The following is a 16,538-nucleotide window of genomic DNA, read 5'->3' as shown; positions in this document are numbered from 1 at the left end:
TCACTGTTAAACTGTAATGATGTTGACATACTCACTGTTTGGCACTACTATTGATTGATACAATACACTGAAAACAATGGTTGTGATGGCACTGTTGGGAGACCTTCACATGTCAGAAACTTTAAATCAAGAGAGAAAAAAGAGCACTTTTCACTGTCACTTCTTTTCACTTTGGGACACACGTATACCTGTTTATGCTTGAGGGGTGTTGGAGGGTGTTGGCGGCGGTGGCGATGGCTTGGGGGTTGTGAGGGCAGGGGCAGTCATGGTGAGTATCCAAATCACGGCCATGCATTTCAGTCTTGGGGACGGTTTTTCATCACAGACGGCGAGTGCCGTGATTTGACTGTTGCTTGGGTCGCTCCTGTTTATGTGAGCTATCATTCTTTTGCTTGTCACCCATATATTGCTACTTGTCCTGCAAAGGAATTGGTGCTCTGTGGTATCTTTTTCATTAAAAATTTCACAGTTGGGCAATTCTTTTATATGGGTTCAGGCCAGCCTCTCATTAGTCAGTACAGTGTTGTGCACTATCTTGTACCACGTAGATCTGGCATTCTCCTGTACCGCTCATTCTGAGATGTTTTTCCAGACGACTGGCCATTCGTGGTCTGGAAAAATTGTCTCGATCCTTGTTTTGCACGTTTGCCCTCTTAGTGCATCATAGATGTGTTTAGCCGTCCATAGTTGTGGGTTTGCCACGGTGGGGACTGCAAAGCTCTTATTGAGTATCAGTTGCCTGATGTGTCGCATCTTGAAGGGGATGTGCCTGGTGCCTACCGGCGCTTCCTCTGATCGTGGCCTGTAGGTATTTATTAGGCAGGTCATGATGCTGTCTCCGTTCTTGTTCTCCATTTGGAGCAACAGCGCTGCACACTTTGTCTTTACATCTTCCAAACACGGCCCTCCGCCCTCCTTACTCAGTGAACACATCACCTGTGATACTTTGAATATATGCCACCTCCACAGCATGTAGCAGATGGCCCATAGTATCGCTCGTGCAGTCTCTGTTGATGCACACAATATCTGGGCCACGTACCAAGCTTTCGACAGGATCATTGTGTTACCAGGCTTTCGACCGGATCATTGTGCTGATGAGTTTGACTCTTTGTCCCAATGTTAGATTTCTGTTCGAGTCAGTCCTGGCGTATTGTAGGTAGGGTTGTTCGCCAGTTTTGTGCCGACATCTTTGGTGGGCATTTCTGTACTTGTATGCCTAGTGTTTTACGAGTACTGGTCATTCAATACCACTGTCTGTTGGTTGTCAGACTCCCACTGCCTATGGGGAGCACCACAGTTTTCCTGGAATTCAATCTTGCTCCCAATGCTTTCTATTTTCGTCTATGTCCTGCACGTTTTTGACAAAAATTCCCACATCGTCGGCATAGGCCATGCATGTGACCTTCTGTGCTCCGATTTGGTATCCATTTAGGCTGACAGCCAGTTTCCATTGCATGGGGTCAAGTGCTGCTGCAAAAAGCGCCATGGACAACGGGCAGCCTTGTCTTACAGACTTCCCTAGTTTGATTCTTTTTGTTGTCCATCCACTCATGGTTATTACTGATATGGCATTCATTAGAAAGTTTTTATTAATAATAAGGGTAAATTTTTGTCCAAATCCGAGTTTCGTCAACGTTTGCAGGAGGTATCAGTGGCTGATCCTGTTGAAAGCCTTGTGAAAGTTAACAGAGATTATTGCTGCAGTTGTTCTGTTGGTGGTGGCGTGCACACTCATGTCTTTGTATGCGTGTGCGCAGGCGGCGTCAAATATGCTTCTGCCGAGCACTGCTCAAGTTTGCCATTGACTAATCGTCTTTGTTAATGCTGTCTTGATATTTGCAAGGCATTTCACGGCAATCTTGTAGTCTGCATTCAACAGTGTTATGGACCTGAACTCCTTGATGTGTTTCGCTGCCTGATTTTTTGAGAGAAGGATTACTGCCCCTTCGAGAAAGGAGGCTGGTACTGCTGTCCAATTTAAGATTTCATTCACCATTTCTGTGACGTATCCGCCTATTAGGTCCCAGAGATGCCCATTGTTACAACATGAGCCACTATGGGAGTATTAAAATATTCGCCCCTTACGTTCAAAACCTAATGCTCTACTGACTGAGGTATCTGGGCCCATGCTTTTATCTCCATTTAATAGGTTTCACTATACACTCGAGAATGTCTTCACAGTTGAAACGGTGCAGTTGTGACAAAGATATTATAAAAGGCCATTTTTATTATCCAAGTAAAAAATGTGTGGAGCAGAATTGTGAACTGAATCACATAACACCTACTTTTTACAACTATAAATCCTTTTTATACCTGTAACTATCATTATTGCATTATCATCATCATCATCATTATCATCATCATCACTATTAGTGGCAGCAGCAGCAGCAGTAGTAGGACAATTACTGCCAGTACTAACTGATTTGTTCATAGCCAACATTAGTAACTCACTTGTCACTATAGTTTCTCTAATCATTTTAATACTATTTGTTGTATTAATGTTGCTATTTCTTAGGTAAATGTGATGTAAAAAAGGTACCATTTGTGTGAAAGCCTGGCCCAAAATGAGAGGGGGCCTGATAGTCCCAATCACATCAGCTTAAATAAATGAATAAATGATTTATTTATGTCATAACTTACATAATTCAGGGACAGGAGGCACACCAAAAAAATTGTACTAAAACTACGGCGTAGACATTCAACAATTGATGCTAATAACAAAAACTAAAGCTGAAAGCTATATGTAAGTGTCTTAATTGTGCCTGTCTGCAACTGGACGTGTCTTCTTTACGGTAAGTAGCAATCTGTCTTTCATTACATTGTTAATAATAAAGTTTTGTTACATACAGCCGGACCGAAAGTCAAAATCGCTCAGTACTGAGGGAGGTCAAGACAGGACAGGTAACATGTGGTCCCATACTACCTAGTTGAAAGATGTCAAGGAGACACCTACGGTAAGGCACAGCCATTGGCCATAATACGTAGAAAAAGTTACAGCCCCTGTCAAAATTACCAGCACTGTGAACGAGAAGTGATCATCTTGTGTACCTGACGCAAGCTGCTGGGATAGTATGACAATGAGGAATGAAATCTGATCACACTCATTCTCCTCAAAGCATCCACACAAAGATACACCCACCCTGAAGCTCTACACAGACTCAGATAATGTGTTACTTCTCTCGTGAGTGGGCGGTGTTGTCATCAAGCACAATACTGCCAGTGCACTTACTCTGCTGCTGCATCGATAGAAACCACAACCACCGCCACCGCACAGACCGTCCGTGGTCTCCGTATGTCACTGTACTCTTTCTGTGATTACTTGTCTTGCAGCAAATGAGTCCATTTACTGGATTGAGGGACGTTATGAGGCATGCGATCCTGCTCAGTCCTGAGCAATATGTATGTCCTCTTGGGTATTAAAAGTGTGGGGCAATTGATTTCCAGCGTGGTGCTGAGTGTGGCCATCCTGAACCTACTAACTTCATATTTGTATTACAGCCGTGGTTTTCTAACCAGTAAACCCCCAATTCTTTAAAGAATCTAACTCCCATGTATCAAACAGCTTCCAACATTTGATTACTTCACAACTGAGGTAATGTGTTAAATGTTTTTCTTTAAGGATGAAAGTGGAAAAAGTTTAGGAAAAGTCTGAAATTATGCCAAAAGTTTGTTGGAACTCACTAAGTGCTCTCATTAAGAAACACTGGACTAATACAAACTGGGTAATTTTTGCACCATTTTAAGCAAAAACTAGTTTTTCACACATCTAAATGTTTACGACATCCTATTTCCTGAACTGTGTTTTGTACAATGATAAAATTTTGCAGGTACATTTAGTAGTAGAGATAGTAGTAAAGCAGTTAGTAAAACATATACATACCCTTTCATCATTCTGTGGAAGATGTCATGGAGAAAAAGTTCCATAAAGGTTGAAATTGTATGTAAACTTTGTTGGAAGTCGCTAAGTGTTCCCAATTCTCAAATATGGGAAGAATGAAGTCCGTGTATTTGCACTTCATCAGTTATGCTGCATCGAGACAAACAACTTTTCTAACTTTGTATGAACTTTTAACAGAAGATCATATGTCTTAATGACACATTTTAAATTTTTAAACTGGACCAATAATTATGAGAAAATTGAATTTTCGTTGCCCGTACATTGCAACTGGTACTGGATCCAGATTCTGGGGTAGCACTTTAGTAACATAGATGTAAAACAGCAATATTGTTGAACAATAAACCACTGTCTTAGTGAGGTGCAATGGTCTGGCTGCCTAATTCCTTCTCTTTCTTACACTTGGCTGAACATGATATTCTCACAAACAGAACAAATTCAAATGTGATTTTTAATGCGAAACCAGCTGTGAAATTGATCGTTATATCCAAAATGTAGATTACATTACTGCTAAGTACTTTCTGTGGATGCGGAGCAATAATAATCATTTGTATATCTGAGCCTATAGTGAACTTTATGTCCATTTATTGCTTGTTGTATTCTGTCATCACGGTTTTGGAATTTTAACAGCCAGCATTGTAGTTTTAAGAATAACTGAATGAAGAATTTTAGAACTAGTTATACTTTGATAATTTTCACACAATAAATTGAATTAATAACCCACTGAAAATAGCACCTAACGTGGTAAGAAACACATGATCACAGGAAAATTAAAGTCGTTATCTCACCCACCAGGTGCAATTTTGATGTTGAGTGGAAATACCTAATCCCAAACTTAAAAAGTACATCAGATAGAATGAAACTGTAATGATAAATGAAAATTTGTGCCACACTGGCAAATCCACATTCTCTGCTTTTTGCCAGCAGTTTTCTTAACCATTAGGCAATCCAAGCGTGCCTCCTAACCTACACTACTAGCCATTAAAATTGCTACACCAAGAAGAAATGCAGATGATACATGAGTATTCATTGGACAAATATATTATACTAGAACTGACATGTGATTACATTTTCACGCAATTTGGGTGCGTAGATCCTGAGAAATCAGTACCCGCTGGCTGTAATAACGGCCTTGATATGCCTGGGCATTGTGTCAAACTGAGCTTGGATGGCGTGTACACGTACAGCAGCCCATGCAGCTTCAACATGATACCACAGTTCATCAAGAGTAGTGACTGGCGTATTGTGACGAGCCACTTGCTCGGCCACCATTGACCAGACGTTTTCAATTGGTGAGAGATCTGGAGAATGTGCTGGCCAGGGCAGCAGCTGAACATTTTCTGAAACCAGAAAGGCCTGTACAAGACCTGCAACATGCAGTCGTGCATTATCCTGCTGAAATGTAGGGTTTCGCAGGGATCAAATGAAGGGTAGAGCTACGGGTCGTAACACATCTGAAATGTAACGTCCACTATTCAAAGTGCCATCAATGGGAACAAGAGGTGACCGAGACGTGTAACCAATGGCACCCCATACCATCACGCCGGGTGATATGCCAGTATGGCAATGATGAATACATGCTTCCAATGTGTGTTCACCGCGATGTCACCAAACACGGATGCGACCATCATGATGCTGTAAATAGATCAGCCACCCCACCCAAGCACACTGCTCGGACATCATCAGCTAAAAATTGGTAGTAATTAGTAAGGTAGCTTCAGTGTTTCCCCTATCACAGTGGAAGTAGGACATACCCGAAATTCTTACGTCAGACAGATATACCTTCTTTTTCCGAGTACTGTCGCCAGTGCCGCGGTGTTTGTGCTTCCTGCTGCGGTTCCGCACGCTACTGCCGTGAGCCTGCCGTGACGACGGCAGGGTGTCCCCACCCCCCGGCACTGCCATCAGGTCTGCCGGTGGCCACAGCGCACTCTCCACTACTACCCACAGTGGGGCTGGGTCCGACGCCTGGCGTGAGAGGTGGTATGCGACAGCTACCAGCAGGCCGCAGAAGATGGAGAACAGCATGTGGCGTGCACCCGCCTCTTCCGTCAGGGCGCCGTACGCGAAGCCGGCAGGCACCGCCACGCCGACAACCGAGCGCAGCACGCAGTATGCAGCCGCACCGAGGCTGGTACATGCGTTCCCACCAAACACGTGCATGTCCAGCTGCTCCAGCAGGTACATGGCAAATGTCGTCACCTGCAATATGTGGCACAGCTTTAGGCAACTGTCCTATGACCACTGACACAAACATTTATTCCTTTATTCCTTAGGACACGACACCCCCCCCCCCCCCCAACCAGTTCTCTGGGACAACTGGGAACTGGTTTATAACCAGGTATTTCTATTTCACACTGTAATGTGTTTCGAGGTATATCCTCGATATCAGACAACAAGTGGCAATATAAAAATATTTAACGCAAATAAACTGTAATGTAACTACAAATATAACAGTGTTGCAGTACATGATATGCAAAACTAATATATAACTATATACACATTTACTTAATATTTTTAATTGATCTCTTCAATCTTTGCATTGTCTTATGGTTTTGCCAAAAAATACACAATTTTTTTAGAGAATTTTCCTTTATTTAAAACTTGAATCTAGTAACAGCCTAACAAACAATGTCTGATGATAATACAGACGTCACAGGCAGTCCATTGTTTACAAGAAGTAAATACTAAATTCAACATAATTTGTAACATTAATATAAAAGACAAAATTAATTTCGTATTTCAATCAATGTTACATAACTGACATCACTTGTGCGACTGTTAAAAACCGTGATATAAACTAAACAATACACAATATACGAGAAAATGAAAGCAATGTAACATATTTAAAATTTGGTAATATTAATGCTGTTTTGCCACAAAAAAAATTAATAGTAAAAATAGGGTATATAATAACTAATGCAGCATTAGTGTAAAAGAGCTAAACTAATTCTATTCATACACACACACACACACACACACACACACACACACACACACACACACACACACACACAAACAAACCTACAGGCACCCAAATGCACACTCCCGTGGCCACTGCAAGACTAATTATTGATATTTAATAACTGAAATCAGTTAGCTGAGCTGATTGGGGTGGGAAGCGAGTATGGAAGGATGCAAGAAGGGTGTAGCAGGAAAGAGGAAGGTCTTTGGACAGATGGCTCCGCAGCTGCACAACAAGATGAAAAGAGTACACAGGGCACAGCAAAAAGTAATTAGGAGAGGGAGAGGGGGTAAACTGAAGGGAAAGAGGGGAAGGGGGAACAGGAGAGAAAGGATGGGTGGAAAGAGAGATAAAAGGGATGCTGAAAAGGGGTAGAGGTAGGTGGGGGGGGGGGGGGGGTGGAGAGGGAGAGAATGCCTGCATGGGGGCAGGAGTGGTGGGAGAAGGCAGTGTACAATCTTGGCAGAGATGAAGTGGTGTGGACAGGAGAGAGAACGGAAAAGGCATGGTGGGGGAGTGGAAACAGGTTAGTGGAGGTTTAGGCCAGGGGGATTGTGAGAGCACTGGGTGTGTTGGAGAGAGAATTCCCATTTGCACAGCTCAGTGCTGGTCGATTGCTGGTTAACAGTTCTACTGGTGTCAGAAGAATATTTGGCATGGAAAATCTGTTTATGAATCAGCTGGATAGGATACTGTCTGCCGTTAAAGGCTCTGGTAAGGTTATCATTATATTTCAAGAACTTCTGCTTTCCACTGTAGATGCTGCATCCACAAATAGCCAAGCTGTAAGGCAGTCTACCCTTCTCTCTTCCTTCTCCTTCTCCCTCTTCATCTGCATCTTTCTCTCCTTCCACTGCTATCCTTTTCCCCCTTCAGTTTATCCCCCTCCCTCTCCTTACAACTCTTAGCTGTGCCCTCCACGCTCTTTCCGTTTTGCTGTGCGAGCACGGAGTTATCTGTCCAGAGACCTGCCTCGTTTCTGCTACCCCTCTTTCATCCTTCCCTGCCACTTCCTCCTTTCATCAGTTCATCCTACTGCTTTCAATAACTGAGCATCGATAATCAGTCTTGCCTTTGCCACAGTAGTGTGCATTTGGGTGTGTGTGGCATTGTGTGTACGTGAATGTGTGTACTATTGCTAGAAAAAAAGAGTTAATGATCGAAAGCTAGTGTGAATGATGATTTCTGTTGTGTGTTTCTGTGCCCCATCCATCAATTTGCTACAAATGAGTGGTTGCCTTTCCCTTAGTTTACATATTGCTTTGTCCAGGACTTTCAATTATTGTACAGATTGCCAATTCGGCTCTATTCCTTCCCATATCCTTTTATCTTTGTTAATGTCTGTCTTTACTCATCTACAACTAGTTATCCATTGTTTATTCCTTAATATTTCAATTCTTCCTTCTTCTCTATTGTATCTACATTCAAAACTCACACTAGCCACCCACTAACATGCCATTTGAACGTCCGCGATAGTAACAGCCTACTATACTAAATAATGCCATGCTACAACTCCCTGCTCTCACTGCAACACCCCTTCTTTTTGAGCATTAAACTGCAGTGTGGTTTTTAACATAATCTGCTCTAATGACTTGTGCTGCCCACTGTTAGCCAATCACGTGTGTATTTTACGGTCTCACTGTACAATCACGTGTGTTTATTTACAATCACTCAGGTTTCTCACTGTCATGCATATCAATTTCTGATTAAAGTTAGTTATTGATGAGCACATCCATTACTTCCTGGTTCTTTAAAACATTTTCTGAACTTCAGACATAGCTGTCTTCAATCATAAATTTTCACATTATTTTTTACCTTTTTTAAACAAATTTTCAAATACTTCCTTTGTCCCCCCATCATCCCACAATGAATTGCTGCACATTTTACCTTTTCCAACTCCAAAAAACACTCCTTTTTCCTTGCAAAACTCCAGCCACGCATACTCTCTTTAAAATCCTATCTGGCACATGGTATTCCACCTAATGGGCTTCCCAATGAAATTGGCATCTCAGGTTGTCATCCATCCTGCTGCAAAAACCTTCATCTTTTCCGATTCCATCAGTCCCTAACCCTTGCCAATCTGGTCCTCCATAATCACACAGTCCAATCTCAAACCATATTTTACAGCCTCTACTCATTTCACAAAATCCTTTTACTCTGTGACAACAACTTCCTGAATGCCATCACTGTAATAAAAACTCTCTTGCCCTTTATTCCTTAATATTTTAACTCTTCCTTCTTCTCTACTGTATCTACATTCAAAACTCACACTAGCCACCTGGAACAGCATTTTCCAGCACCATCTTAGAAAGCTGTCCCAGCTACTCCTACCTTGTGCCTACATGGAACTACCTATAGCAAAAAAAAAGCCTACCACTCCGATCCAACCCACCTGTCAACCCCTCATAGCTTCCTGATCATGCCTCGCTGACGTACTCTGCCTTCTACATCCCTAAGAACTCCCTCCACTATCCATGAAATACACTACTCCATGGGCAGTCAATCCATAATATCCACCGTCAATCTTTCTAGCAAAACTCTGTCCCCTGTAGAAGTCTCAGTACATTCTAAAAGCCTCACCTTTAGCCCCAAATCTAATTTCAGCCATGCTAGACTTGTAAAGGACATTCCACAACACGCCCCACTGACAATAGCCAACCAACATCCCATACAGAACATTGCTCAAAACAGTTCTAACCTCCCTTCCACCCAGTCATCCCCCGGTATTCTTTCAGGAGTTCCCCACTTCTAATCAGGCCTCGCTGCGTCCAACATCATTCCTCTGGTACAAATAGCTCCCTAACCCGAAAACCAACCAGACTGTATCATCCCTCCTACAGACAAAAGCCCCTTCACAATGGTCATATAATATAGTGACTATGTGGCAGAGGGTCTCTACCAACTTTCTGACATCTCTGCAACAAACCTTACAACCATGATCCCATCCCAGAAGTCCAACATGAGCTTAAGCAGTTCCTCAAGGCCTTGGGGCCATCTCAAAACCTGATTCCTGAATCAATCTCCCTCCTCATACCAGAAACCCTGTGCACTAATAGCTTTTATCTGCTCCAGAAACCAAAACCCACAGATCTCCCTAATGGTTGTCCCTTTGTGGCTGGGTACAGCACTCCCACAGAATGAACCTCATCTTTGTTGACAAAGACCACCCAACTGTGCTTCTCCACAGCTCGTCCCATTACCACAGACCCCTTGTTGGTCAACGTGGATGCAGCCTCGCAACCATTGACCACCATCTTTTCCAACCTCTTCCTTGTACCAAACCCTTCACCTCTTTCCTAACCTCCTAGCCAACCACACCCTGACCCACAATTATTTCACTTTTAAAGGTGATATCTACAAATAAATCCATGGTTCTGTCACAGATACTCACATTGCACCATCCTATGTCAGCTTATTTATGAGCCATCTGGATCCATCCTTCCTATCTAATCTACCTCTTGTTTGGTTTCAGATTCACTGGTGACATTTTCATGACTTGGACTCTTGGCAAGGGCAGTCATTCCTCTGTATTCCATTTCATGAACACCTATTCCCAACTCACTTCACCTGGTTTGTCTCAACTCATCATCTTCCTAGATATCGATCTCCACCTCTAAGATGGTTTGTCTGTTCATAACAAGCACACCAACCACCAACGGTACCTCCACTTTGACAGCTGTCACTCTTCCCATGGCAGAAAGTCTCTTCCTTACAGCCTCTCCACCCGAGGACATCAAATCTGCAGTGGAATGCAAGAGTTGTCAAAATATACCAATCACCTTACCACAGTGTTTGCTGACAAACAATATCCTATACAGCTTCATTCATAAACAAATATCCCATGCCATCTGCTCCTCTGACACCAGTAAACCTGTCAACCAGCGACTGACCAGCACTCCTCTGATCACCCAGTATACCCTGCCCCCGAAGAGCTCAACCACATCCTCCACAAAGCCTTCGACTACCTCTCGCTGTGCCCAGAGATGACAGACATCCTACCCAAAGTCCTTCCCGCACCCCGCGAAGTAGACCTCCACCACCCACCTGACCTTCACAATACCATTGTCAAATCCTTATTCCAATCCTACTTCCAATCTTGTATCCTCGGGTCATTCCCTCGAGGTTGGCCCAGGTGCAAGACCAGTCTCGTACACTAACCCGTCACCTCCTGCCGCAGTCCAGTCACAGTTATTTTCCACCCAATAAAAGACAGGACCATGTGTGAAAGCAGACACATTGTATATCAGCTATGCTGCAAGTACTGTACAGAATTCTAGTTGCCGAATATGCTGCAGATCTCAGTGCAGATGATGTCAACAGCAGATTTACTGCAAGCGCCATTTGGGTGCTCCCTTCCAGCACAAGTTTCTCTGAACTACAAAGATGGGAATTGTATCTGCAACACATCCTCTCCCTCCCTCCCCTCCCGCCCCTTTTCAAACCCTTTCCCTTCTATCCCACTTCACATTAACATTCTCTCCTTTTCACCCTCCTCTTGTTTCCCCTTCAGTCCCCACCCTCTCCTTCTTCCTACAGCTCTTTCTGCTGTACCCTCTTCACACTCTTCATCTAGCTGTGTGGCTGTCCACTACCCCCTCCCCACCACCATCAGCTCAGGCAACCACTTTCAATTATCGGGTACCAATAGTTAGTCTTGCTGCGGCCACGGGAGAGTGCCTTTGGGTGTGTGTGTGGTTGTGTGTGTACTGCTGTTAGAGAAAGAGCTAGTGTTGAAAAGTTTGTGTGGATGCTGTTTTCTGTTATCTGTTTCTGTGTTCCAAGCACTGGTTTGCTATAGCTGAATGGTTACCATTACTTTGTTTTACGTATTGCTCCACCCACAAATTTCTATTGTTGTTATACTTCGCAGTAATATATAATGGATCCATACTCCTTATTCAGTTCAATCAAAAACTGGTGCAACTAACACAGTAATAGTTCATTCGACTTAAGAAAATTTAATGTTCATACAGAAACTTCAACATGTGCTCCGTGCCTACAAATTTAGAACAGAGTGCTGCTTGATGTACATAACAATGAATCCCTTACAAATTGTCTGTCAATTGTTATAATATTTTGCTCCTCTATAATGCACTAAACCCTTAAACTCTTCCTGCATGGTGTTGTAATGCCATTCCACAGCAGTTTTGCAGTACCAGTTGATTATATGATCAATTGATAGACAATGAGAAATCTCATCTTTCTCTCGTGTGATTCCCGTTCATAATTAAGGCTTGTGGCAACAGATTGCTACACAGCCTCTTTTTGTGCAAACAGCCACTGGACCTGTGAACTTTCATTACTTCACATAGGTATTAGCAGAGGATAAGCAGCAGTGAGTCCACAATTCTGCCAAAGTGAAGAAAATCATACCAACCAAAAAATGCCACACCAAGTAACAGAGGAAACTGTGTCACACTGCAATGCTCAATGAAATATCATGCTTTACCGAGTGCTCATACCACAGCCACTGTATCTGGGTACAGTCAGGTCTCAGTGCCTGGAGAAAGGGACCGTGTGTGTGTGTGTGTGTGTGTGTGTGTGTGTGTGTGTGTGTGTGTGAGGTGGTGGTGGTGGTGGTGGTTGTTGTATAAGTTTTTATTTCTGAAGGAAATCTTTGTCCAAAACCAGGAATATTTCTAAAATTTATTTTCACTGTTCCTGTCTGTGATGCAATGCATCCTTTATGTGGTAACAATCTATCCTTTTAATGGCTCAAATGGCTCTGAGCACTATGGGACTTAACATCTGAGGTCATAAGTTCCCTAGAACTTAGAACTACTCAAATCTAACTAACCTAAGGACATCACATACATCCGTGCCCGAGGCAGGATTCGAACCTGCAACCGTAGCGGTCGCGCGGTTCCAGACTGAAGCGCTTAGAACTGCTCAGCCACACAGGCCGGCTATCCTTTTAATATTGCTGTTATTCCACCCTGGATTTTCTACATCCTCTTCCCTTTCTATAATATGGCCTTCAAGTTCATTTCCCTTGCACAGACCCTCCATATATTCCTCCCAGCTTTTGGCTTTCCCCTGTTTGCTTAGTACTGGTTTTTTCTCTGAGCTCTTCATAGTCATAGCTTTCCTTTTCTCCAAAGGCTTCTATTAATTTTCCTATAGGTGGTATCTAAATCTCCCACAGCTGCACATTCTTCTACAGACTTCCGTTTGTCCTCTAGCCATTCGTGTGCTTGCTTTTGCATGCTTCATTTGCAGCAGTTTTATATTTTCTCCTCTCATCAAGTCTTTTTAACTATTTGATCTTCTGTTGGCTTCGCTATTTCATCTCTCAATGCTGCCCACATTCATCTTCTTCTGTGTTCTTTTCTCCTGTTCCAGCCAACTACTGCCTAATGCTCCCTACAAAACTTTCAATCTCTCGATTTTTCAACTTAGCCAGGCCTCACCTCCCTAATTTCCTTCCTTTTTGTAATTTCTTAACTTTTAATCTACATTTCATAGCTGATACATTACACATTACAGGAATGCGGGTAAGCTACTACAAACAGCATAGTGAACGCATTATTGTGGCCAAGATAGATACGAAGCCCACACCTACTACAGTAGTACAAGTTTATATGCCAACTAGCTCTGCAGATGACGAAGAAATTGAAGAAATGTATGATGAAATAAAAGAAATTATTCAGATTGTGAAGGGAGACGAAAATTTAATAGTCATGGGTGACTGGAATTCGAGTGTAGGAAAAGGGAGAGAAGGAAACATAGTAGGTGAATATGGATTGGGGGACAGAAATGAAAGAGGAAGCCGCCTGGTAGAATTTTGCACAGAGCACAACATAATCATAACTAACACTTGGTTTAAGAATCATGAAAGAAGGTTGTATACATGGAAGAACCCTGGAGATACTAAAAGGTATCAGATAGATTATATAATGGTAAGACAGAGATTTAGGAACCAGGTTTTAAATTGTAAGACATTTCCAGGGGCAGATGTGGACTCTGACCACAATCTATTGGTTATGACCTGTAGATTAAAACTGAAGAAACTGCAAAAAGGTGGGAATTTAAGGAGATGGGACCTGGATAAACTAAAAGAACCAGAGGTTGTACAGAGATTCAGGGAGAGCATAAGGGAGCAATTGACAGGAATGGGGGAAATAAATACAGTAGAAGAAGAATGGGTAGCTTTGAGGGATGAAGTAGTGAAGGCAGCAGAGGATCAAGTAGGTAAAAAGACGAGGGCTAGTAGAAATCCTTGGGTAACAGAAGAAATATTGAATTTAATTGATGAAAGGAGAAAATATAAAAATGCAGTAAGTGAAACAGGCAAAAAGGAATACAAACGTCTCAAAAATGAGATCGACAGGAAGTGCAAAATGGCTAAGCAGGGATGGCTAGAGGACAAATGTAAGGATGTAGAGGCCTATCTCACTAGGGGTAAGATAGATACCGCCTACAGGAAAATTAAAGAGACCTTTGGAGATAAGAGAACGACTTGTATGAATATCAAGAGCTCAGATGGAAACCCAGTGCTAAGCAAAGAAGGGAAAGCAGAAAGGTGGAAGGAGTATATAGAGGGTCTATACAAGGGCGATGTACTTGAGGACAATATTATGGAAATGGAAGAGGATGTAGATGAAGATGAAATGGGAGATACGATACTGCGTGAAGAGTTTGACAGAGCACTGAAAGACCTGAGTCGAAACAAGGCCCTCGGAGTAGACAATATTCCATTGGAACTACTGACGGCCGTGGGAGAGCCAGTCCTGACAAAACTCTACCATCTGGTGAGCAAGATGTATGAAACAGGCGAAATACCCTCAGACTTCAAGAAGAATATAATAATTCCAATCCCAAAGAAAGCAGGTGTTGACAGATGTGAAAATTACCGAACTATCAGCTTAATAAGTCACAGCTGCAAAATACTAACACGAATTCTTTACAGACGAATGGAAAAACTAGTAGAAGCCAACCTCGGGGAAGATCAGTTTGGATTCCGTAGAAACACTGGAACACGTGAGGCAATACTGACCTTACGACTTATCTTAGAAGAAAGATTAAGGAAAGGCAAACCTACGTTTCTAGCATTTGTAGACTTAGAGAAAGCTTTTGACAATGTTGACTGGAATACTCTCTTTCAAATTCTAAAGGTGGCAGGGGTAAAATACAGGGAGCGAAAGGCTATTTACAATTTGTACAGAAACCAGATGGCAGTTATAAGAGTCGGGGACATGAAAGGGAAGCAGTGGTTGGGAAGGGAGTAAGACAGGGTTGTAGCCTCTCCCCGATGTTGTTCAATCTGTATATTGAGCAAGCAGTAAAGGAGACAAAAGAAAAATTCGGAGTAGGTATTAAAATTCATGGAGAAGAAATAAAAACTTTGAGGTTCGCCGATGACATTGTAATTCTGTCAGAGACGGCAGAGGACTTGGAGGAGCAGTTGAATGGAATGGACAGTGTCTTGAAAGGAGGATATAAGATGAACATCAACAAAAGCAAAACAAGGATAATGGAATGTAGTCTAATTAAGTCGGGTGATGCTGAGGGAATTAGATTAGGAAATGAGACACTTAAAGTAGTAAAGGAGTTTTGCTATTTGGGGAGCAAAATAACTGATGATGGTCGAAGTAGAGAGGATATAAAATGTAGACTGGCAATGGCAAGGAAAGCGTTTCTGAAGAAGAGAAATTTGTTAACATCCAGTATTGATTTAAGTGTCAGGAAGTCATTTCTGAAAGTATTCGTATGGAGTGTAGCCATGTATGGAAGTGAAACATGGACGATAAATAGTTTAGACAAGAAGAGAATAGAAGCTTTCGAAATGTGGTGCTACAGAAGAATGCTGAAGATTAGATGGGTAGATCATGTAACTAATGAGGAAGTATTGAATAGGATTGGGGAGAAGAGAAGTTTGTGGCACAACTTGACCAGAAGAAGGGATCGGTTGGTAGGGCATGTTCTGAGGCATCAAGGGATCACCAATTTAGTATTGGAGGGCAGCGTGGAGGGTAAAAATCGTAGAGGGAGACCACGAGATGAATACACTAAGCAGATTCAGAAGGATGTAGGTTGCAGTAGGTACTGAGAGATGAAAAAGCTTGCACAGGATATATATATATATATATATATATATATAGGGAAACATTCCACGTAGGAAAAATGTATCTAAAAACAAAGATGATGTGACTTACCAAATGAAAGTGCTGGCAGGTCGACAGACACACAAACAAACACAAACATACACACAAAATTCAAGCTTTCGCAACAAACTGTTGCCTCATCAGGAAAGAAGGAAGGAGAGGTAAAGACGAAAGGATGTGGGTTTTAAGGGAGAGGGTAAGGAGTCATTCCAATCCCGGGAGCGGAAAGACTTACCTTAGGGGGGAAAAAAGGACGGGTATACACTCGCGCACACACACACATATACAGACACTGTCTGTGTCTGTGACAGTGTCTGTGGCTGGAAAGACGAAGCAACCATTGGTTGCGAAAGCTAGAATTTTGTGTGTATGTATGTGTTTGTATCGACCTGCCAGCACTTTCGTATGGTAAGTCACATCATCTTTGTTTTTAAATATATTTTTCCCACGTGGAATGTTTCCCTATTATATTCATATCATTAATTTGAACCCAACAATTACGTTTGTTATTGTCACTGTTGCATTTCGAAATCTTTTCTGTCGTCTTCTTTTCTCTTTCTGTTTTTTGCCAGTA

At 42.3% G+C, this 16,538-nt stretch overlaps 1 protein-coding gene across 1 annotated transcript in view; it reads right to left on the bottom strand.

The window, feature by feature from the left end:
• The window catches only part of LOC126424585 (pecanex-like protein 1), a 273,094-nt gene that overhangs the window by 100,936 nt on the left and 155,620 nt on the right, over positions 1-16,538 (bottom strand). The window contains exon 19 of the mRNA XM_050087327.1: positions 5,678-6,097. Coding sequence (XP_049943284.1) covers positions 5,678-6,097 — 420 coding nt within the window. The remainder of the gene's footprint in view (positions 1-5,677; positions 6,098-16,538) is intronic.

Source organism: Schistocerca serialis, chromosome 10, assembly GCF_023864345.2.
Source record: "Schistocerca serialis cubense isolate TAMUIC-IGC-003099 chromosome 10, iqSchSeri2.2, whole genome shotgun sequence".
NCBI lineage: Eukaryota > Metazoa > Arthropoda > Insecta > Orthoptera > Acrididae > Schistocerca > Schistocerca serialis.
Note: the sequence above shows the minus strand (reverse complement) of the source record. Positions and strands in the feature narration are given on the sequence as shown.